Source organism: Kalmanozyma brasiliensis (assembly GCF_000497045.1).
Source record: "Kalmanozyma brasiliensis GHG001 unplaced genomic scaffold PSEUBRA_SCAF21, whole genome shotgun sequence".
NCBI classification, from domain to species: domain Eukaryota; kingdom Fungi; phylum Basidiomycota; class Ustilaginomycetes; order Ustilaginales; genus Kalmanozyma; species Kalmanozyma brasiliensis.
The window spans coordinates 352499-376207 of record NW_015961961.1 but is presented as its reverse complement, the minus strand read 5'-3'; the positions used below and the strand labels follow the sequence as shown (position 1 = coordinate 376207).

At 59.0% G+C, this 23709-nt stretch overlaps 7 protein-coding genes across 7 annotated transcripts; 3 read left to right on the top strand and 4 right to left on the bottom strand.

Annotated features, from left to right (window-relative positions):
- Positions 1-348: 348 nt before the first annotated feature.
- PSEUBRA_003386 (uncharacterized protein) lies at positions 349-930 on the top strand (the record flags this gene model as incomplete). The annotated part of the gene is made up of 2 exons (XM_059465035.1): positions 349-640; positions 710-930. 2 exons carry the CDS (start codon positions 349-351, stop codon positions 928-930), a joined length of 513 nt encoding a protein of 170 aa, XP_059321395.1.
- A 172-nt stretch (positions 931-1102) lies between these two features.
- PSEUBRA_003385 (Proliferating cell nuclear antigen, PCNA, C-terminal) lies at positions 1103-2132 on the bottom strand (the record flags this gene model as incomplete). Its single annotated transcript, XM_016436486.1, has 3 exons — positions 1103-1858; positions 1946-2017; positions 2100-2132. 3 exons carry the CDS (start codon positions 2130-2132, stop codon positions 1103-1105), a joined length of 861 nt encoding a protein of 286 aa, XP_016292205.1.
- A 506-nt stretch (positions 2133-2638) lies between these two features.
- Positions 2639-4278, top strand: PSEUBRA_003384 (PLAA family ubiquitin binding, PFU; the record flags this gene model as incomplete). The annotated part of the gene is made up of 2 exons (XM_016436503.1): positions 2639-2755; positions 2830-4278. 2 exons carry the CDS (start codon positions 2639-2641, stop codon positions 4276-4278), a joined length of 1566 nt encoding a protein of 521 aa, XP_016292204.1.
- Positions 4279-8642: 4364 nt separating this feature from the next.
- Positions 8643-12053, top strand: PSEUBRA_003383 (uncharacterized protein; the record flags this gene model as incomplete). The annotated part of the gene is made up of 1 exon (XM_059465034.1): positions 8643-12053. One exon carries the CDS (start codon positions 8643-8645, stop codon positions 12051-12053), a length of 3411 nt encoding a protein of 1136 aa, XP_059320654.1.
- A 129-nt stretch (positions 12054-12182) lies between these two features.
- Positions 12183-14066, bottom strand: PSEUBRA_003382 (F-box domain protein; the record flags this gene model as incomplete). The annotated part of the gene is made up of 1 exon (XM_016436478.1): positions 12183-14066. The coding sequence occupies one exon, from the start codon at positions 14064-14066 to the stop codon at positions 12183-12185; it is 1884 nt and encodes a 627-aa protein (XP_016292202.1).
- Positions 14067-14602: 536 nt separating this feature from the next.
- PSEUBRA_003381 (uncharacterized protein) lies at positions 14603-17419 on the bottom strand (the record flags this gene model as incomplete). Its single annotated transcript, XM_016436483.2, has 1 exon — positions 14603-17419. One exon carries the CDS (start codon positions 17417-17419, stop codon positions 14603-14605), a length of 2817 nt encoding a protein of 938 aa, XP_016292201.2.
- A 3034-nt stretch (positions 17420-20453) lies between these two features.
- Positions 20454-22559, bottom strand: PSEUBRA_003380 (Major facilitator superfamily; the record flags this gene model as incomplete). Its single annotated transcript, XM_059465032.1, has 1 exon — positions 20454-22559. One exon carries the CDS (start codon positions 22557-22559, stop codon positions 20454-20456), a length of 2106 nt encoding a protein of 701 aa, XP_059320653.1.
- Positions 22560-23709: the final 1150 nt, after the last annotated feature.

Genomic DNA, 23709 nt, shown 5'->3' with positions numbered 1-23709 from the left:
TCCGCCATAAAGTCATAGAGGTCCATCGGAAACAGAGATCCTTGTCTTCCATCTTTCAACCTCTGAACATGAGCTGTGTGGGGTGATACAAGTGACTGTGTTGGTATGAGCTCCAGGAGGCAGTGGGTGTTGAGTGCTTCAAACGAGGCCGTCAGCCGGTGCTGTCGAAAACCCTTCATGAGGGCATCGGCAAATTATTCGGCTTGCGGAAGTGGACCCTCGCCACGCCAAACACTTTTTGGAAGGCGTTCTTCTCAACTCGACCGTTCCCGTTCTCTTCGATCGTTTCCACCGTGCGCCTTGTCACGAGCTGCTTCCACGATGGCGTTGCCAAGGTCCGCTTCCAGCATGACATCACTTGCGATACGAGGTCTTCGCACGACGGCTCGCCAGTCCGCTCTTCGACCGCGCGGCCCAGCCTCGCCGTCGGCCTCGCAACCCGTGCTCAAAGGCGATGCACGGCCCGCACCTTCCCCACCTGCCCGACCCAGCCCTTCGCCTCGCCCATCACCATCGCTCCCATCAGCTCCATCACCAACCCCACCACCAACTCGTAGCGGCGGCAAGCCAGGCTCAATCTACGCCTCCTATAAGGCACTACCCTACAATACAAAGTTGGTCTTTTGGACCGGCGGCGCAGGTACGTTCCTTCCCTTCCGCTTGACTTCGAAAGGCAGAGTGCTGACATCTTATAAATATGGAAAAACAGTGTTTGCGGTGCTAGGACTGCTAGCTGCGGACAAGCTCGAGGAGCTTTTCCCCGCCCGCAACAACAAGGCCATCCGCCCTGGCGCAGCTGGACAGACTCAACCAGCAAGCGCGCCAAAACTCATCGACCACCCAGATGCACAGACAGAAAGTGCTGCGCCAACAACGGCAGAACCCAAAAAGCCAAGGCTCTTCAGCATCTCCGTCGTTGACCGGTCGTAATCTCAGTGATTCCGCTCAGCCATGTGTAGAATCGGGTGTGAAAGCGTCAATGTGGACCAAACGAGCGTGGGTGATTTCGTGAACTGTGTGTGTGTGTGGGAGATGATGTACAGAAGAGACGCAACAGGGCAAAGTGAACTTGGCAAGCGCGAGGTCAAGCGCTATCCGACGTCTAGTCATCGTCCTCGCTGAGCTTGGGCGCGAGGTAGAACCTCACGTATCCATTCTCGAACCCGAACTCGCACAGCAGGGGCACCTCGTTGGACATGTGCAGCTGCACCTCGTCCGCCAACGGCGCGGCCTTGGCAAAGTTGCTAAGGTACTTGAGCGAGAAGGTGAGGTTGACCGCCTGTTGCATTTCGATCTTGACGGGAACCTGGCCGCCGCTGGTGGACGAGTCGGCCTTGCGCTTCTTCTTGGCGGGCTTGACGTCCTCGTCGTCGTCCTCATCCTCATCGGCGAGGACAGCAGTCCCGCTGCCTTGCTTGAGGGTCATTCGTGCAGCACCAATTTCACCTTCGGATGAGAAAGAGACACCTTCTTTGGAGACTTCGATCTTGACGCTCTCACCGATGTTGGTGAGGTCCCTGCAAATGCGCCCGAATTCACCCGAGGACATCTTGACTACAGCGTCGTACTGCGTGTCGGGAATGCCGAGGTGCTCGCTGTCGATGTCCATGAGCTTCATCTCGAACTCGCCGACACGGTCCGACTTGGGCGACTCGAAGGTCATCTGCAGCGTGTCGCCGTCGTCGGACTTCTTGAGCGAGAGGACGTCGTCGTTGTTGGCGCCCTTGAGGATCTTACCGAGCGAAGAGAGCGAGACGCCGATCGACATGGGTCGGTCGCATCGGAACTCCTCGAAGCAGTCGGTGCGCAGCTCGATGGCGGAGAGGGCCACGTGCGAGTTGTCCATCGCTTGCAGACGCTGTGTGAGTCGAAGGGGTTTAGGGCGAGAGGGAGGAGTGTCAGTCAGAGCAAAACGAAACGGTGACGAGCGACGATGATGACTTACGATTCCGTCCTCGGAGCACTCGAAGTTGGCATCGGTGATGAGCTCGCGCACGGCGTCGAGCACCTTCTTGAGCTGCAGGTGTCCAAGGGGGAGAAGAGGCGTGTGTGTCAGTATCATTTCGCAATCACTTGCTCTTCGAGGGTGCTGAACTTACAAGGACAGCTTCACGGAGACGAGCTTCCAACATGATTGCGAGTGATGTGATGGGGTGCGGTGGTAGGTCGCGCTGAGATGGCCGTGAGAGGTGTGGAGAGAGAAGAGGAGAAAGGTGGAAGAAGTGGAACGAATTGATCAGCGCTCGCAAGGCTGTTGATCTGCCTTCCTCTTGCTCCTTGGCTCGAGGGCACACTGCGCTGTGCTGGGCCTGGAAGCTCTTGCCTTGCGTCGCAGTGTCTTCTCAGGTTCTACTACGCGGTCGCCTGGTGCTGCGCGCGTGTTCTCTGCGCAAGTCCACTCTACGCGAAGCCCACGACGCGCTGCTGAGTAATTTTCGCAGAGCCAAAAGTGTTGATCTTTTTCCTATGCCTTAGCCTGAGGCTCAGCAACGTGCTTCCAGCTCGCCTCGCGTGTCTGCGCTTTCTCAGAAATTGGACCCTGAAGCTTCTCGTGCGGCAACCAGGTCCGACGAGACCAACACATGTTCTTGACGTTCACTCTCGTTGTCATTGCTGCAGTCGACCTCGCAAAGCGAGCATGACGAAAGCTGAAGTACTCGCAGTGTCCAGCAGTTCGGATGTGTCTGGTACTGCATCGGTGGCTGCACCGCAAGGCTTCCGATTGACGCACGTTCTACGAGGTCACACGTCTGATGTGAGTGTCTCGAACCGTGATTGCGATGGAGGCCAAGGCTGACCATTTTGACTTGTTCTCTGTGTTACGCATAGGTGCGATCCGTCGCAACGACCTTTGACAGCCTCTCAGTTCGCGAAGCCTTGCTTTCAGGCTCCAGAGACGAGACAGCTACGTACTGGTCTCGATCCGTCAACCCCTCCGGTCCATCCTCGAATCCCAACGCTGGCTTCGAGAGGGGCGCCATCTTCCACGGACACCGCTTCTGCAATGCTGTCGACTTCGTGACGCCTTCGCCCTCATTCGAACTGCCACAAGGACAGATCCTGATGGGTAGTCTCGACTCGCAGATCCGCTGCTTCGACCCTCTTCGTGCGGATAAGCCGCTGCAGGTGCTCTCGGATCACTGGGACAACGTCTCCGTGCTCAAGGCGTATCGACATCGGACAGAAGGGGAGACGGCAGTACCGGTGTTTATCTCGGCGAGCTGGGACAAGACAGCCAGAGTGTGGATATGGGATCCTGTAGAAGGCAAGTGGAAGAGCAGGTTGGTGCTGCGTGGTCACGACGAGGCCGTGTGGGGAGTGCAGATTGTCGAGCCTCCATCATCGGCTGTCCTGGAAGGAGATCCAGAGCTTCCTAACCAGGGCAGGTACCTCACCTCTTCCGCAGACCTCTTCATCCGCCTCTTCCACGGCGAGCAGCTGTATGCCGTCTACGCCGGGCACACGGACGTCGTTCGCTCGTTGCACATCTTACCAACCTTGCCCTCTTCGCACATCGCAGACGTAGAGGCAGAGGAACCTGCTAAGAATGATGCGAGGCCACCGTTCTACCCAGACGAACAGCTTTTCGCATCGACATCCAACGACGGCACCATTCGCATCTGGTCGCTCGACGCCCGCCGTAGCCCAAACCCCGGAAATGGCGGAGAAGCTCTTGGCGTGCTCCACGGCCACACTTCGCTCGTCTACGACGTGGCTGCCTACATCGAGCGCGGTACGGGTCAGCCGAGATTGGTGAGTAGCGGCGAAGATGGCTCATTTCGCGTGTGGGACTGGGTCTCGGGCAAGCTACTGCAGACAGTTCCAGTGCCGGTGGTCTCGGTGTGGTCTATCTCTGTCCTTCCTCAGACACAAGACGTCGTCGCGGGGTGCAGTGACGGCCTGGTGCGCATCTACTCCCGCCGACCCTGTCCGCCATCAGCAGCAGACAGCGAGTTCTCCGGCGCGCCACTGTCAGAATCCGAACTGGCTGATGAAGTACAGAGAGCGCAGGACGTTCAGGCGCAACTCACTCTTGCAACACAAGCAAAGGAGTCGTCCACCGAAGCCTCCCCCGACGAGCCAGGTCAGATGCACGACGGCAAGTCCTACGACTATGTTCTCCAGATCGACGTCTCCGACGACGCTGAGCCGCTACCTTTCCCCATCAATCGGGACGATGACAGACGGCAAGGGGCGGCAGATTTCGTCGCTCTGCACCAGCTGCCCGAGTCGTACGTCGAAAGGATCGTCGAGTTTGTCAATCTGGTACTGGGATGATCTGCAATGGCACGTGGTTTGACGTGCGCTTGTGTCGGCAATCTGGGTCGAGAGAGAAAGCCGAGTGCATCGTCGCCGGTGGATGTGTTTGGCCATGGGACTGTGTGGCATCCCGGGGACTTCTCGGCGCTGTGTAGGAGTAGTGATTCTCCGAGAACGTCAGCAGCGCAGCCGGCAGACATACCCGGTCAACGGTACTTAGGGAGCGGCAATCTCTGTTGTGGATGATCTCGTCCAGAAAGCCGGGAAAGCTCAACGAGACCGATTTGCCCGGTCCTGTGACTCAAGAAGGACGCCGGTGGCGGGAACAAGGGCTCTTTTCGGAACGTCTTGTTCGTCATCAAAGGCGGCTGGATCTTTGATGAGAGTTTCGCCGACTGTCCGCGACCTCGTCGGTAGATCTCTTCGTTGCGGTCGAGTGAAGTCCGTAGAACAGTCGTTGATCAACGCCCCGAGAGACGCGGAGCAATTTCGGTCGGCGGCTATATACTGTAGAATTCAGCGGGACGGCGCTGAAGCTTTGCCACCTGTAGGCATCACAATCAGCCGAAATGTGACATGGCAGCAGAGATTGGCCACCGTCACCTTGACATGTCACCATGTGACCGGCGACCCTTTGGGCCCACAAGAACAGGCGTTTGCGCCACGAGGGGTCTCGCCGAAAAGGAGAAATGCGTTCTTCGCGCTCGAACTTTCTGTCGGTCAATTGTGAGCCGACCATAGCCTGCGCGGTGATTCCTTCCAACTGACCAGTCGCTGAGACGAAGGCAGACTGCTTTGAGACGGCATGCTCGTGTCTATATGTATGTCCGAATGTGCGGTCAAGGCGAGCAGAGCAGGCGATTGTGTCGAGCGCCTTGGGCATTCATTGTGTAGCGCTTGCTTGGGGAAGAATCTCTCCGCGCTTCCTGCCGAGCAGCCCCGCACAGATGGAGAGATCCGCGAGCCAAATTTTGCCGGGAAATCCGGCAAGACTTTTTGTTTGCCGTATCGTGAAAGATGGGGCGGCGAGATGAATGAACCTTGTTCTTATGCAGAGATGACATGGGCTGCTTATAGCAGACGATGGATGAGAGGAACGCTACATGTGTGCCAGAAGAGACACCCGATCGGGTCGGTGATCCTTGCAAGGCTGCAGTGAGAAAGAAACCGTCCGGGAAAATGCGGAGGGGACGGCGACTTCGGACCGGCTTTGTGGTGTAGCAGAATCTTGGTCGGCTGGCTTGCAATTCGCTTGTCCTTGCTCGCTCCGTCTCAATCGGTTGTGCTCGCTCTCGTCTGCCGACAGGGACCGAAGATCCGAAGCCGACGCGGCTCGTCAGAGTCAGGAAGAGTTGGCCTGTTCGTCCGGTTGCTGAGAGATGAGGTGTTCCTCCGCGCCGAACGCTCACGCTCGACCTTCATCAAACAACCTGCCACCCTCCGGCATCGACTTGCATTCCTTCCCCTACATCCTTCTACGCTTCTCGACACTACCGGCGCGCTCTGCATCAGCCGACTTGATTCGCCCATCAGACGTATCGCCTTCTTACTGGACTCCGTCATAAGATAGACGCCCTCGACTTGCGTACAGCATCATAGCTCTCGATCAGGCATCCACCACCAGGTCGGAGATCGACTCAAAGATGCTCTAAGACGCCAACTTGATCCCAGCTGAGGATCACCGGCTGCCTCCGACAACGCGTAGGCCCATAGAGCCGCCATGATCAGCCTTGACGGCGGGACCGCATTTTGAAGTAATCCCATCTACACCGAGCTTGGATGCTGCTGGCCTTCGACAAGTCCAGTATCGCAGCCTTGGCCGTAATCGTCGACAGCAAGCGCCTCGTGGCTCCCCGGTCTAGACAGTCGTGCTCAACGATGAGCGTCGGACCTCGGCAACGTCGTCGATAGGGAAGGTGGCCATGAAGAAGATTAAGTCGATTCGACAGATAGATACTTGGCGTGCTCGGCCAGCGACAGACCAATACCTCAGCCTGGTCGACGCATGCTCGTGGAAGACAGAAGAGAACATCCGTCAAAGCGATAAGCCGCCGATATAATCTGCAGCTACAGAGCGGACAACGTCGAGATCTCGCTGTCGCCACGCCCTACACCGCCCACCTTCGGATTCTTCTGCAGGACAGTCAGCTCTGACTGGACTGTGTCGACCTCAGCACATGATCAGATGGTGACGAAGCTGGAATGGGCTTCAGACTATGCAAGGCGTACCCCAACGACGGCTCCTCCGAGGCTCCTCGTGACCTTGTCAGTCAGCCATCGGGCCGATTCCGTCGAGACGCCCTCTCTCGGCCGTCACAGGATCGGAAGAGCCGAGCATGGTCTTGACGAGCAGTCGCGGGCAGCAAGCGATGCGAAAGACTGCAGAGCTGCAAGAGCAACGCGCTGTCTCGCACGCAACGAGAAGCTGCTCAATTAGCACAGACTGTCGCGCTTTGGAGCAGCCTCAATCTACCACCGACGCAACGCTCCAGACATGCTTCTACGACATCGCACCCGATCTCAGCAATTGCAGCCTAGCCCAGTCTTGCCTCTGCCTAGCCTTTCTGGAGCGCTTCTACGACCTGGTCAGCTTGGTTGACATACACGATCACCATCCCGACTTACGGAACGTGGAGACAATTCGCCCTCAGACGACGACGAAGCTGGACGATCTTCTCTCTTTTTTGACCTTCTCGACTTGCCACGGCCCCTCTTTCGAATTTGGGAAAAACCGCACGCGACCGAAACAAAGCCAGCCGAGCGCTTAGGCAAGGCACCAGCCAGCAGCACCGCAGATCATCCATTATCGATCTCGGAAACAGATTTGCCAGCCGAGGCCCCGGTCCAAGAAGAACTCCAGATTTGGAAGAATGGCTCGATCCCTCTCAATTCTGCTGCTCTGCCTGATCATTGTTGGCTCGCTGCCAGGCCTCGTCAGAGGACCGTCTCCGCTCTATTGTCATGGCGCTGATGTTGGAGTTGGCCCGTCGGAGTACTCTCGCGCGGAGACTCAATCTCGAAAGAGGGACGCAAGGCGTAGTCGGAAGAGTGCCGAACGGCTCACGAAGCAGCCCAATTTTTTCCCACGCCGTTGGTCCAAAAGAATCAGCACGTCGCGCGATGCTCTGCCGAAGGGCTAATATCGAAGCGAAGTGCGGATGACCCTGCTCTCTGCTTGGATTCTCGCAGGCATGCATTCTCACCGCATCTGGAGACCTCCTTGCTCGGGGTGTATGGTAGACTAGACAGCCGTGTCGCTGTTGGCATGAGCCATAGTCCTACAGGGAGCCAAGCAGATGTCTCTGCGCAACAAGATCAAAGGTCGACTTCGCTCACGTGGCCATGGAAGGAAAGGAATTTTTTCTTTCCTTTCAATATTTCGATTCAAATCGGAAACTCTGCAGCTGGGCCGGCACGCGCTCGGTCTGCCCCAAACGTCAGGGTTTGGCTGATCTTGTTGGCTCAAACGCGCAAGTGAGACCCTATCCAATCTTGTCCACCGAACCTTCGCCTTTTTCTCGACAAACAAGCTCAGCTGCCTACACAGACGAACCAAGTCTGGTGACAAGCAAGCTCAAGGATCATCGGCCTTGGCGAGGCGACGTAGTCTATTTGCATGCATGCACGTCCCGGCCTTTTCTCCTCTGGCCTCTCTCGCGTCGAAGCTGATGACAGTTTCTCATCGCATCGCATCGTATCTGATCTGATCAGTTTGCACTCTCCTCCTCTCATCTCGTCATCCGGCAAACCGACTTCCACTACCTTGCATCGTCCTGCATCTCATCCTGAGGTACCACTCTAGCTCAACGCCATTGTCTCTCATCGTTCGACTCGCTTCTGCGCCGCTGCTGGCGCACTCAGATTCATCCGCGGATTCATTCTTCTTTCTGCTGCATCTCTGCCCGTCTCTGGTCTTGACGCAACACACCCCCTCGAAACCTCACTCGCGCTTCGACACATCGCAACGCCAGACACCTGGCAGAGCAACGCTCAAGACATCTAGCCGATCTACAGCCCATAGCCGCATCATCCTTTGCAAGCTAGTCTGGACTGTTAGCCGTTCCCGACAGACGACCATTTCTTCGCGCCGTCTTCGCATTTCCGATCGCCTTGCCGCTGCCACGCTTCCGACTTAATCGAATCCCGACAACCCCTTTCTTTACAGCCACGCTCGATTTCATCTGCTCCATCGCTGGCGTCCTTCTGTCTTCGTCGCCCTGATCCCTCGACAATCACGATCGACGCAGCAACCTTTCGCGACATTTCGAGTTCTTCCTGGAACCATGCACCTTGCTTGAGGCTCTCCGTAGTGTGCACCTCATCTTCCTCTTCAGAACCACACGACAACGTCCTCCGATCCCCTTTTACTGCTCCCACCAACCATGTCGCCGCAAAGCTCGACCTCGTCCCCTTTCGTCATGGCTGGCGGTGATCCCAGCAAGCGCAGCGTCGACGACGCCAGGCTCGAATCAGACGCACAGCTGGCCGCCAAACGAAAGCGTCCTCAGTCCTGCGATACCTGCCGCTCTCGCAAGATCAAATGTGTCCGTCTTCCGGTCGATGGTCCGGACGCTGCAGCTGACAGCCGGTGCGTCCAGTGCCGTGCCATCGACGCAAAGTGCACCTTCGACTACATTCCCAAGCGACCCGGTCCACAGAGCTCGTTCGCAAAGACGGCGAGGCGTGAAGCAGAGGCACAGGCCAAAGCATCGTCTCATGCCCACTCCGCAGCAACGCCATCGTCGCGCTCCCAAGCTTCGACAGCTGCTGTCGCCGCCAACACGCCTTCGTCTCGATTCGGAGGCCCATCGCCGCACTCCCAGCAGGACGCATCCACCCACTCACCAGCGGACGACAGTTGGTATCGTGAACTCGCAGCCCAAAACATCCCCTCCAACATAGATGCCGGCCAACAGACGCGTTCGTCGTCCTTTGGTGGCGTCACCAACTTCGACGCCTACCTCAACAACTCGATGCTCGCCATGACTCCCGGTCAATTCCCTGGCATGCCCGGTGCCTCGCCCTTCGATATGTCGACCCCGAACCTCGCCAACCTATCAGGCCCGTCGCCGTCCATGAGCATGTCCAACGCATCTGCCGCTACCCCTGGAAGCTACGCTGGCTCGTCTTCGTGGCATGGGCCGCCCCGTTCGGATGCAGGCAGCTCTCGTTCTGGAGCACCGCTTGCTTCGCTTGCGCAGTCGCATTCGCGAGGCCACACACACGCTCCACAGGCTCAGGTGCAGGCACCCTCGACTGTGGACCAAATGCACGCCTTCGACGCCATAGCCGGTCTCGTTGGTAGCGAGGGTCGGGCGACGCCGCATCCGCTCCAGATTCCATCTTTCTCGCGAATGCACTCGCCCATGACCGCGTCGGCGCCTTCGACACAGGTCAGCGGTCACTTGGCATCGCGTCTCCACCAGCAGCACCGCCACCACCCGCAGCAGCAGCCTCAGTCGTCCCAGCAGCACGGACAGCAACGGCAACATGGAAGATCTTACAGCCCTTCTGCAAACGCAGACACAAGGGTCGGCTCTGGCGCTGCAACCACCGGCTCCGGCCGCAAGGGCAAGGATAGGGCAGGTCACTCGACCACGGCCTGCGAGCCTGTGCTTCGACCGCGATCGCTGGAAGACATCGCTCCGCGTCAGACCTTCTTGGCCATCGTCTCGCTCTACTTCCACTACCTGTGGCCCCTCCTGCCTATCGTAGATCGACCCACGTTCAGCCACGATCTGCTGAACCGCAGAGACGAGCGCGACGAGGCCTTCCTCGCCTTCGTGCTCAGTCTCACCTCGTACACCCTGATCCAGTGCCCGAGGACGGTCATCCCAGCGCCTTGGTCTGTCTACCGCAGGCTGCATCGCATCTGCCACCTTACCTCGCGCCAGATGCAGCCTCGCAGGTATGACCCTCCGCAGCTGCTGCACGTCAACACGCTCTACTGCGACCACATCTACCTCGGCACCGTAGGCAAAGTCAACGCCGCCAATGCTGTGCTGGCAGAAGCCGTGCAGGTCGCTTTCACGCTCGGCCTGCACGACGAGCGCAAGAACGACGGCGGGCGATCCGCCGCGCCCTATGGCCTTGATGCTTCCTCGTTCGCGCACTACCGGGCGCCAACGGCGAACGCGGTCAACAATGAGCTGCGCAAACGCATGTTCTGGGTGCTGCACGGCAGCTCGACGACGATCGCCATGCTGCAGGATGGGCCGGCGCTGATTCACGCCATCGATGCGTGTGTGGATCTGCCGCTCGCGGTGACCGAGGAGGCGTTGGCGGACCCAGGCCATCCGCAGCGCTTCTCGAGCGTTCTCTCCGGTTTTCTGACCGTGACGCGGCTGCACCAGGTGATGCTCGAGCTGCTCGAGTCGTATCGTCGCGACCGAAGGTTCCCCGTTGACGATCTCGGCGTGGCAAGGTCGAGGATCCGCTATCTGGCGGACGTGCTGCGCCGACTCCAGAGGGCGATCGACGAGATGCCCGAAGAGCTGAGGAAGCCGGTGTATACGCATTCGCCGCCCGAACCAGTGCGTCGGCCAGGCAGTGCTTTGCCGACGCTCGACAGTGTTGCTACGCCCGGCCAAGCGCCGCTGTTGCAGGCGATCGGATTCGATCCGGCCACTCAGACCGCCTTGGGCGATCACCTCAGTGGCTCGTCATCGTGGCCCTGGCCAGCCGAGACGTTCAGCCGCGATGGGCTGCCCAACCCTGCCGACGCGCGCAGCTCGAGCACGCCGCGTTCGTCCGGCATGCCGTCCACCCAGCGCGAGAATGACCCCAACAGCGGCGGCCTGACGATGATGGACCTGGTCAACGTCTTCCGTCCCTCCCCGCCGCCCGAATCGACCCCGATCCTGTCGCCCATGTGCACGATGCACGCCAACATCGTGACCACCGAATCGCTCATTCGCTTCCTTGTCACGGAGTACCGCGAGCTCATCTCGATGCGCATCAACGAGCTCAAGTTGCATCACCCGTCGGCGCTCACCAGTGCGCCAGAAGACATCCAGGGCGAGCTGTGGCAGGATGCGGCGGCCAACATGTTGAGAGTCTTCAACAGTTTACCGCTGGACGCGCTGGCGAGTAATGGGCTGAGTTTGATCCACAAGATCGTGTACGTGGTGACGGCGATGCTGGCGAGGACGGGACGAGGCGGGTTGACGGCCGGATACGGGTACATGAGTAGCCTGTTGGCTACGCTGACGCGGTTGAGCCAGACGAGGGGCGAGGAGGCGGGCGAGGAGGGTGACGACGAGAGTGTTGGAGGAGTCGAAGGGGCGGATGGTGGCGACGATGGACCGGACGCAGGCGCTGGCGGCACCGGGGACAGGCGCAACGAGGGCAACACTGGCGGCGATAACAACGGCAACGGTCACGGCGACGACAGTCGAGGCGGACCCAACCGAGACGACTCTCACCGCGGGAACCTCGACCGCAGCCGCTCTGACACCAACCATCCTCCCGCCACCGAACGACGCTTTCACACTACCTTGCCGCTCACGCTGCCAGATACCGCGGTCCACCTGCCCGCCGCCTACAACAGCCACACGCCCAGCTCGTCAACCGCGCACACCGACAGCACCGCCTCGTCGACCGTCAACACCGCCACCACCACGCCGACGAGCGAGCATCCCGGCGCAGGCTTCTACGATAAGCTCCTCACGCGCACCAATCCCGTCGTCACGGCTAGTCAGACGCAGGACAAGGTGCATGTGCGATGTTCGACCGAGCCGACGCTCCCGCCTGGACAGGGAAGGGGCTCGACGACGGTCACGCAGCTTGCTTAGCTTATCGCTCTAGATACCACACATCTCGAATCTCATTGATGTTCTTTGCAACAACCGAAATCACACACACATACACCCCTCTGAAACACCTCCTCGTCCGTGCTTGTGGCCTTGTCTAAGATTGCATCCCTACTCACCCTCAGCCGATGCGACGGGAGCGTCCATGACGAGGGCGCTGCTATGCCAACCAGCAAACGCGATGTCGAAAGCGAACGGTGTGCCCTTCCCCTGTCCCTGTGGGTGAACGTTGACCACAGTTGGCGTAGCAACATCCGCCTGACTCTGTCCCTCCCTCACCTGCCCTCTTCCCGCTGATGATCGCTGCACCCTTCCTCTCCCCGCGAACCCAATCCTGGGCTGCATCGGTCCTCTAAAAATGCGCGGCAGCGGGATGAGGTTGTCCAGCCACCCGCGCTCGCCTTCGTCCCCCTGCTCCTCCACGTTGCCAGGGTCGTACGGCCTGCTCTCGTTCGCCACGGGCGCCCAGGGAGGAGCCCAATTCCCCAACGCCCCCTTGCTAAACGCTCCCCAGGTCAGAATCTCCCCCCTCTCCGTTAGCGCGCCATAGTGGTAGTCGCCCATAGTGACCTTGATCACGCCCCTACACTGCAGTTCGGGTATCAGCTCGGGCTCCTTCCCCGACGGCGTGCCGAGCAGAACCAGCGTCCCCGCTTCCCCATCTGCGCCCGGAGTGTGGGTGGGCAGAAACGCGACAAACCGCCGAAAGTGCGCAGAGATGTGCGAGACTTTGCCCACGGTCGACTTTCCGTCTGCGCCAGGGGCGTACAGCCACGCTGGATCGAAGGCCGGTGAAGATGTGGGGTCTTCGAATGCGGACAGACGCTCCCAGGTGGCGCGCGTGCGCAGATATCGACCCATGAGTGCGGCGTGTACTCGGGCATCGAGGTCGCGATCGTCCGGATCGTCGCGCGCCTCCAGAATGCGTCGCCTGAGAAGATGGTCTTCCGAGGTGGGTGGTGGTAGGTGCAGGTCCATGCGATACAATTGGCCGGTTGCGGTGAGGGCGATGAGGAAGTCTTCTCCGGCCGCAATCTGGATGATTCTGTCCTGCACATCTGCGTCTGTTGGAGGAGTGAGGGGTGGCAGTTGGACGGGCGTCACATCGACGGTGAAGACCGTGCGGCCCTCGTGACCGACCGGCTCGGCGTGCATCATTGCCGCTCTGGGGTTGCCCGCGTAGTAGGTGCGGGTGAAGGCATCGGCGCTCCAGTCGCTGTACCATACCCATACCGCCCCGTCGTGGGTGAGGAGAGCGGTGAAGGACCAGCCTGCTTCGAGCTGCGTCACTTCTCCGGCCACGTCCAGGCCTTGATGCTCCCACACTGTGCCCCAGCTCCTCCACTCTAAGATCTTGTTCTCGGTTGTCAGGGCTACAGCATGACATCGTCCACCCGAGAGAGCCGCGATGGGTGGCAAGGCATCCAACAGCTGTGGGTGAGGTACAATCTTCCCCGGGTCCCTCATGGGCGTCACTGGTCCTGCGAACGTCTCGCCGTCCATGGTGCCCCAGAACCACACCCTCCCTGTCGACGTTCGCGCATGAAACCCCCATCCGCCCGCAACGATCTCGACCACCGCCCCCACTCTGTCTTCCCCATCACTCCCCTGACCACCGTGCAACATCCTGCTTGCACCGACACTTTCGAGCTCGACAGGGTAGGGCACGCCACCACCGCTGCCTCTTGCATCCTCCCTCACCGGAGCGGGTAGCTGAGCGAGGCCGAGCCGCCCGTTGTCCAACTGCCCCCACACGTACACCCGCGGACTAGAGAGACCGCAGTAGAGGTTGAACCAGCCCCCCATGCGCGCTGAGGCGTGAGGAGGGAATGTGAAGTCCGAAAGCACCTTGCGGCGCCACAACACTTCGTCTTCGACCAGCGTCTTGGCGTGCCGCGAGACAGAGCGGAGCGTGGCTAAGTCCCGATTGGGCAGGAGGGGCAGCAGGTTGTCCACCACCAGCGGGAGCGGCAGGTCTAGCGGGTTGAGAGGCATCTTGAGTGCTGCTCGGTGGGCCTCTGTGAGCCGTCGTCGAGGATGGCCAATCTTGGATGAGACTCAGTCCTCACGCTGAAGTGGATGATGGTGTCGTGGGGCTTCGCCGGTGTCTTGGGGGCGGCCAGGCTGCTGTGTTGGTGAAGAGGAGAGGCAGGTGGCGGAGTCGCTCGACATGTCGAAATGGCTCAGTCGAGACCCTGAAATTGTGCATCAGGGTGCAGCGTCTGTGCGCGTGCCTGCAGTAGCCTCTGACGCAACTCGACAGCTCGACTCCGCACTCATCCCCTTCAGCCAGATACATCCGCACAGACATACTTCTCGCGTCTCGTTCAGGTGCGATGCAGTCGAGCCTTTCGCACTTCAATTACGTTCGTGACAGTATCAGATTAGTGTATTAAACGTAACACATGGCAAAGAGCCTACTTGTAAACGGTGACAAAAAGGGTAGCTGATGAAGCTGAAGAAAACATCACCGGCCGTCATGTGAAGCCTGTCTCGAAGGATTGAGCCAGAAGCTCCTTCAGGGTTGATGCTCAGTACGCATTGTAGCCGCGCACCACCCTGATATCGAGCCACATCTCGCCGATGGTCTTGTTGATCTTGGAAACGGTCTTGCGGTCCCTGCCCCATTCGGACATGTAGATGCTGCTCTGGAACCCAGAAGCGTCCGACACCGACTGGCCGCTGCCGCCCCATCCGCTGCGCGTTGACGCCGCGGATCCGTACATCGACGGTGCGGTTTTGCCGAGCAGCTGACGCGTCGGCATGGGCGGCGAAGCGGTGTTGGTGGGGTAGGGTGCGACCGGCGCACGCACCTCGCCTTCCGCCGCAGCCGGCTGTTCCGCAGGAAGAGCGCTCTCGTCTGCGGTCGAGACGGCCAGGCCGATAGTCTGCGCGTTGGGGTAAGCGCCATTGCCGCTCAAGGGCGAGGTGTTGCGGCTGCCCGTGGTCCGCGAGAGCGCTCGATTCGCGGGACCACGCTCGCCAAACAACGATGTCGCGACGTTGGGCGGCGTCGGAGGCGGACTGAGGCCGTCATTGGAGATCGACGTGAACTGCGTCTGCGTGTGCATCGACGCCGTCGTGCTGACCCCGTCCGACCAATTGCGGCTGCGGTTGTGCAGTCCCAGACCGCGCATCGCCTTTTCGACTCCCTCGCTGCCACCGGATCGGTTTGCGGGGAGCAGATCCACCTTGAGTGCGTACTTGACCTCGAGACCATGGCAACGGAAGCCGGGAGGAGTGGTGCCTGCCACCTTGAGCGAGCCCACCAAGACACGAACGCCTGCCGCTTTGGCTGCTGCAGCCGCTTCGTTGATGTGCGCCATCTGCTCGGGCGATCGACTCGAGCCAGGTCGAGATCCAGCCTGACTGCCGGAGCCGGAGCCATCGGAGCTGAGAAGCAATCCGTGCACGTCCACCTCCTCCAGGTCCGCCACGGAGAGCAGCTTCCTGCGATGCTCGGGCGCATCGTTGATGTTGTCGTTGCTGCTGAACGTGGTCTGGATCAGCGACAGACACACGAGACTGACCAAGTTGGGCAGAGCGCCCCCAGCTACAAACGTGCGGTCGGTCAAGGCGTTGGAGACGCTCGTCTCTCCACTGCCGTGGGAGCTGGGTGCCGTGTTCGGGCGTCGACCGCTGAAGATGCTCGAAGGGCCCTTGCGCGCGGTGGATCCGGACAGTCGACTCGAGCTCTGAGAAGATTTGAGGAATCTCGACATGATGCTGCGTGTGGTGGTGATGGAGTCCGAGTCGATATCGCGCTCCTTTGAAGGCGGCGACGAGGCAGTCATTGGCGAGCCTACTACGGACAGATCGGGCGAGGAGAGCGTCTCCATCGGATCATCGACGTGTCCGACGGCAGGCGATCCTGGTGCGGTTGAGGTCTCGCTGGGCGCTCGTGTGCGCACCTGCGACAGCAACGTTGGGTCGGTGGGACGAAGCACGATCATGACGGGCAGGACCGAGGGCGCTTGCAGTACAGGCGGGTTGGGCAGGTGAAGTTCCAGGTCGACCGTCTTCTTGGGCGCTTTTAGCAGCGAGCCGGACCACTTGGCCTGCGATCGGTGCACGGTCCACTGATCGCCCAATGTTGTGTTCTGGTCCAGAAAGACATCCGGGCTGATGATAGATGGCAATGTGGGAGGGTGTGGCGGGATCGAGGTAGGCTCGCCAAGGAAGATGAAAGGCAAAGTGAGCGAGTCTCCCTCGACAGGCTCCTTTGCCGACTTGCTGGACGACTTTTTCGACTTGTCGTTGTTGGGACGGAGGAGCGTCCATGTGACTTGATAGTAGCACCCGATGCGGTAAACTTTCTCGAAGCCCTTTTCGAGGAGCTCCTTGGCCGCAGGCAGCTTCGCCTTGCCCTTGGTGGCCAATCGAACTTCTCTCCTTTCCTGTGCTGCATGCTTGGAACTGATCTCGAAACTGGGAGGAAGCGCTACAGGTACGGCCTGCATTTCGCCATCGATGAAGCGTGTCGCCTTGCCCAATGGCAATTGCACCGAGAAGGGAATGGGCAGCACCATGTCGTCGTCCGACACCTGTGCAGCCTCCAACGTGTCCTCGTTCTTGGGCGCATAGGTCGAACGTGGGCGGGCGAGGTCGTGATTGGCCACGAGATGGTCCTCGATCTCGAAGACGGCTTTCTCGCCGCTGGCAGAGAAAGGCGCCAAGGCGATGCCTTGCCATGTTGCTGCGGGTGCGCCCGAGGTGGTGTGCGCCGAGATGGTCATCTTGACGTCGCAGCCGGTTGCGGCGGACATTCGAACTACACCGCGCACAGTGGCGCCACGACCGGCGATGACGGGGTAGCCACGGTGATCGAAGTCCGAGGCGAACACTTCGACACTGAAGTTGGGTTTTTGGTCGTTGAGCAGGCGCGCCATGTGGGTGGCATCATCGACGGCTGGAGAGTTGGCGGTGGAAGAGGTGGGGTCGCGCAGATCTGGTGTGAGACCATAGACGCGACTCTGCACCTGCCCGACGGTGCGTTGTGGTGATGCGCCGGCGTAAGATGGCATGCGTGCTTGTGCATTGTTACCAGATATCAAGGCGGTGCGCGAGTTGTTGGCTGTAGACGCGGTTCCGACGCGCTTGCTGTACGCTGATGAGAACTTGTTGTACTCCTTGTAAGCGTCTCGGTAAGGTTGCGAGGACGAGGACGCAGAGGACGTCATGTTGGAGGGATCCGCTCTGGGCCGCGAATTGGCCGATCCGGAAGAGTTGGACGAGGAGGAGATGGCCGCGATGGTGCGAGGATCGAGTGCGGCGCCGATGTAGGCTTTCGACAGGTCGGGAAGCAAATGGGAGGTCGGATAGGGAGCTGTTGTTGGCGCCGATGCCATCTTCTATCGGAGGATGGATGTGTCTAGATATCGAGGTCGAAGGTGCAATAGCAACGTCGGGAAAGCAGTTTGTCGGTGATCAAGTGATGCGCAGTGGTGAATAGATGGTGGTGGATGAGGTGAAGAGGGGGTCAAAGTGGCGATAAGGAACAACGAACCCTTCGAGGATGGAGGATGGAGCAGGCAGTGTCCACCTGCCTGCAGATGAGGCAAGAGGGAGGAGGAGGAGGAGTTGGTCTTCGGCAGGGAAGGGTGAGAGGAAGGGGCCTAGAGGGAGAATGGATTTCGAGCGCAGCCCGCAGTTCTAAATTGCAGCCAAGCCATGGACTGAGTGAGCACTCGGACAGGGACAGGAACGGTTGACCAGTGAGCGGGCGTGGGCGCATGACAAGACGGAAACAGGTGGGCGGATCAGGAACCAAGCACACGCACAGCTGAAAACAAAACAAATAAGAATTTGTCCCACTCAATGATAAAATACCACACCTAAAGTGGGACACGGGCCCGCAGAGACAAGAACAGCTTGAGATTGGGTCGAGCATACACACACCTACAGAGGGACTAGAAGATCGTCTCGGTGGGTGCGAGGCGCAGAGATCACAAGCGGACAGGGACGAGCGCCGAGAGCGAGAGCACGAAGAACAAAAGAGGGCCAAAGAGGGCTCAGGAACCGAGCTAAAACAATCACACGCACCAAATCACCACCCAAACAGTCACTCACACTCACGCTGCCATGTGTGTGTCGGACTGACTGAGTCAGGATTCCGAATGAATGGATCGAAAGATGACTTTGGCAAGTTTCACCCCGATGCAAAACTCGACGGAGCCAGAAGGCAGAGGAGGACCAGAGGCCAAAAGGAGAAGGAGAGAAACGTGAGATCGGCATGAATTCCAAGAAGAGAGGCGAGAGCTGACCTTGAATTCTCTTCTCCCGCGCTCACAACGGGAGCCGCACGAGCAAAAAGCCACAATGACCATACGATGGTACTGCACCCTGTCTGCTCTGTCCCTGCTGTGATCTGATTTTCCTCCTCCTCATGTGAGACCACCCTTTGGCATAAATCACGGAGTCGTATTTTTGGTACCGCCAGCCTGCTGCCGGTGTTCCTGAGCCCGCGTCGTTTTGCTTGATCAAGAGAGCCGCTGCGCGCATTTATTGCAACTCCGAACATTTTTACGCCCTTTTGCTGTCTGGCTTCAGACCGAATTGGGAATCGAAAAGGCTTGGCTCCCCCACCGAGACACAGGCTTTCGCCGTGAATCTCTCTTTGTGGCCCACAGCCGCGTGGTGCTTCTGAGAGTCGACTGCCGCTCTCATTCAATCACCCATCCATCTGGCACATCCGGCACATCCGGCACTCCGCCTGTCTTGCTTAGGGTGACAGCGCGTCGTGCGGCCAATGCATGAATCGACAGGATCGTCCAAGCGAGCAGTCAAGCGGCATGTCAAATCGGCCCCTCCCACGCGCCAAGGCGCTCTTCTGCTTCCCCATCTGCCTTCGGCGGGCGCTTATCAATTGTGCTTGCCGTTGGGTCGATTCCGGCCAGGATGCTTGCCCAAGACGTCTAGCAGATGTCCGTCCTTTGCTCAGTCATGGCAGGATGGCATGCATCCGCATTCGATCAATGGCTCTGTCTGAATTTGCAATGTCATGTTTCCTGCTGAGACTTTGCTCAGAATTGAGCCGCAGCAGTCAGGCACCGAGCCTGCCCCTGACTCGAATTTTGGCTCCTTGCCCAGAACAAATATGTGTCAAACTTTGGGTCGATGCCAACGCCCTGGAACATCGACTCCGCACTCGAACCAACCGGCAAGCATAGCGTGCCAAGCAATGCCATGGTCTGAGATCGGCGGAGCATTCTCCAAGCAGCGGCTTGCCATGCATGTTGATCCTAATTGGGATTGCCGGTGCATCCCGCGACACTTTGCTTCCATCTAATTGTGGCACCGCATTTGGTTTGGTCGGCTCAACTCGACGTTCGAGTAGACCGAGTCTTTCTCCCACTGTTGAAAGTCCAGTGACATGACATGTCTGTCTGTCAGTTAAGCGTGACAGAACCGACAACAGTCGATCGCGAAGCCCGATGGGATGGGTCACGCCTGGCCTGGTTCAATCGCGCCCGTCTTTTGGCACCTCCTCGCTCGACCGGCCACGTTGGCCTTCCTGCCATTTTCCTGGAAAGAGCCTATCATGCTTCTGCGCTTCGATGACAGCCTAGCCGTAGGTACGAAGCCGTTAGCGAGATGCAAGTCTGATCAAAACGAAGCCATGCTTCCCGCTCAGCCGACTTGCGTAGAGGTCGCTGAACAGGTCAAATGAGATGGTGCATGATGGTCTTGCAACGGCAGCTCTCTTTGCGAGCAGTGACCACCGCAAGCGTCCAGCTGACCAGTCGAGGTCCAACTGAACGACGCCCTCAGATCGGCATGCACCGCCCCGGCGGACGATCCGAAGCAGCCGCTGTGGTTCCCCGTGTGTCTACTGAGCTGCGAGCACCCTTGGATCGGGCAAGCACAGAAAGTCGGGCGTCTCGACGGTGCACGCAACTCACACCAGGCCATCGGTCCTTTGTCCGTGCTTAAGGCTGTCATCCGACAGGCTGGTTGAGTCCCTTCCTACGCTCGTCATCGGCCCAACCAACTCGCTCACATGAACGGATTCCATCCGATCGATCTTCTCACGCTGACTGCTCACATGATCACATTGACGGCTTGTCCGAACGCACGAGCTTGGGCCTCTTCGGTAAATTTCATCAGCATCTCGGCATTGTTCGCCGCTGCGGAGCCCTGCAGAAGAAGGACCCTGCATAATACGCGCCACAATGTCCGCTCACTTGGGATCCATGACCCCCTTCTCCTCCCCCTCGATCTTCCTCGACCTGTTCAGGCCTTTCTTGGCTCACAACATCACACAAGCGACGTTCCGGGAGGCACAGGAGATGTACTAGTATCCGAGTATGCTATTCGTGTATGGATTGGAGCAATGCAATAATCGTAATCGTCGGGATTTTGTGCCGAGGGAAGCATCGATCTTCAGTATACCCTCATCCCTCTCGTATCGTATGGCAAGAAGGCCAACGCAACCGGGCAGATCAACGTGATGCTGCCTGCTAGGTACAGAACGTGTTTCGCCTGCAGCTCGGTCTGGTCTCTGAACAGCGGATCCGCGGCCAGGGGAGCCACGATACTCGACAAACGACCCAGCGTCGATGCTAGTCCTGACGCTGTCCCTCTCACCTCCGATGGGTAGATTTCTGGTACGAAGGCGTAGAGGATCGAGTTGAAGAAGGACTGGAAGAAGTACTCCATCGCATTGAAGCCGATTGATCCAGCTTGCGAGTTCACGACAGTGAACAAGAAGAAGGAGACGGCCATCAAGGCCGACGACGCCACCATCGCCCATTGCCTGCCCAGTTTGGGTACTTCGATCATGGCGGCACCGAAAGCGACCGCAAAGATGCCAGGGAAGTAGACCAGAATATAGTTTCGATAGGTTGTCTCGATCGACTCGTCCAATTGCGCTCCTTTGAGGCGGAGGATCTGCGGCAAGTAGAAGCCGGCCAAGGTGAAGCCCCAAAAGTCGGCAATGAACGTCACCCAGATGATTGTCGTCACTCTGGACATTGTTCTGTTTCGGAACAGTGTCTTGGCGTTGAGGAAGAGCGACGCCATCTCCTTGGCCGACTTCTTGGACGATTCCCATCGCGACGTCTTGCGACCGCCGGCATGCAGGCCCTCCTGCTCTTCCTCCTCCTCGGCATTATACGCCCTGCCTTCGTGCTCGGCGATCCGCCTCGCTGCCTCCCGGAAGTCGTCCTGCGTGAACAGAGGCTCCAGCTTGCTCTTGTTGGTGTGCAGGATCTGCTGGATGATCTTGAGCGCCTTGGCGTCGTTTCCTCGCGCGAGCAGGTACTGCGGCGACTCTCGGAATGAAAATACGAAAAACCGAGCCACGAAAATCAGCCAAGTGATGCAGCCTAGCGTGTATAGCGTGTAGCGCCACCCCATGTTGCTCGATCGAGGGCATGGATCTGCCGATTCGCAGGCGTATTTCGGAATGAGGCCATAGGCGATGCCTGAACACACTAGCACGCCGATGGGCTGGAAGATGGACAGCGCGGCGACCAGGAAGCGGCGGTTTGTGGGCAAAAACTCGAGCGTGATCGTAGCGTCGATGGGGATATTGCCGCCGATACCGAAGCCAATAAGTGCCGAAAGAACACACAGCATATCGAAGCTGCGTGCGCCGCCGCTGGCAATACCGAACACCGAGGCTATAAAGGTGGTGAGGTAGAAACTCCATCTTCTGCCCACCACATCGACGGCAAAGCCAAAGAAGAAGGCGCCCACCGTCAGGCCCGTGTTGAAGGCAGTCGAGAGCACACCGGTATTGCCCTCGACATTGAATTCGTATGCCACCTGCGTTACGATCAAACCCAATGCCTGCGCCCACAGCAGGTCGATAAAGTACCCGCATCCGCACAGCACCCAGATGCAGATCTGATACTTGCCCATGCCCATGCGGTCGAGCTCCGCCGAGATCATCATCGACTTGTTCTCGCGCAGCGTCTTGGTCGGATCAAAGATGTCGTCGAACGTGACATCCTTGGGACCGCGCGAGACTTCTCCGCCGCCACTCGACGAGGTGCCGCGCGGACTCGAGCTGCTCGGCGAAGCGGCGCGATTGCCGTCGTTGCCATTCGCCTTGGCCGTCGCCTCGTCGTCCTTGTACTGATCTGCGAGTCTATGCGAATTGGAGCGCTTCATCTTGATCGAATTGGACCGTTTGGTGTTGGGACGGCTCTTGCGCAGACTCGACGAGGTGCTGCTTCGTTGCTGCAGGAACGGCCGACGTGCGTCGCCGTCTCGCTCGCCTTGGTAGTAGTCCTGCTCGTCGTCGTCGTCGTAGAAATCGTCGAGCGACGTCGAGTCCTGCTCCGAGTCGGCGGGGGGCTGCCGTGTCAATGCTCGAGATTTGCCGTTCGCAACCCGGGAGTGCGAGACGGAAGACGGTGGTGTCGAGCCGTGCGACTGGTAGGAGAGGGGATCCGGCGAGGAACGGAGGGGAGACTTTTGCGAGGTGGCAGCTGGTTGCGAGGAGGGAGGCGATCTAGATGATGGACGAGCGGAAGAAGGCATCGCTGTCTTGCCTCCAATCGGGTCTATGATGGCAGAAGGGAAGGCAGGGTGTCACGCTGGAAGCGGTGAAGAGGGTCAGGCGAACGGTGTACGATGCATGTGCCAGAGCGCTCCGAAGCGATGCGGTTTCCGAACAACGATGGAACTTGGATTGCCGAATGGTCGAGAGGCGTCGAGAGCGCGGAACACTTCTGTACGGCTCGACACGAGGTCCGTCTTGATGCGGTCAACAAGGAGAACAAGAGCCGACGAGGATCGCAGGAAAAGCGAGAGGGTTGTTAGGAGGATTCGAGGAGCTCGGCTAAGGGCGTTCGTTGACGAGCAAAAAAGCGGGAAGATGGAGGAGGTAGCACAAGAGAGGTACAGGGGCCAGCAGGCGGGCCTCCATCCTCACCGCCGACGAGGCTTGCGGACAGCAAGACACAACGGCTCAGACGCCGGAATCCGCTCGCCAGCCGCTGTCTTTGCTGCTGTCATTTTGGCGTTGGACAGGTGCATCGAAGCGCGGCGTCCAAACAAAACTCGAAAACTCCGCGCAACACGACCTCTTTTCTCGCGAGCTGGCGGTGACGTACACCATCTCTCATGCGACGACGCCTCCTGCTCGCACTTCTCTCTCTCTCTCTCTCGGTCCTTTTCTCGTCAATCGTACAGATCAGGCCTCATATGGGCCATCGCGTCCGCATCATGCTGAGTGACCGTTTGACGGCCTACATTAATTGGGACGGAGGAAGAAGGGTCGCAGCGGGCAGAGTGAGGACAGGAATGAACGAATGCACATGGCATGTCAGCTGTGCATGGGGATCGATGGTCCACTGCAGCCCTTTCTCGAAGCGAAGCTGAAGCGAGGTTCTACTTTCGTCGCGCAGCCCACTCCAACCTCGGCGGCATCGTCTTCGCTCGTATATCAGCTTGATGCGCTTCCGTAGAACCCTCTTGTTCCTGAGGACCACAACAGCAGAGTGCTGGTCTCCTGTAGGCAGTCAGACCGGGCAAGACCAAGCTCACATACTGGGACTATAGCTTGGGCTGGCAGCGAATCCCGAAAGCGCTTGCAGCCTGCAGGGTCTGCCATATTAGACGAGCAAGGGCACTGAATCAGTCTTCGCTTGTGTGCTTGGCTAAGGGTGCAGAGCCGTGTCGGATTGTT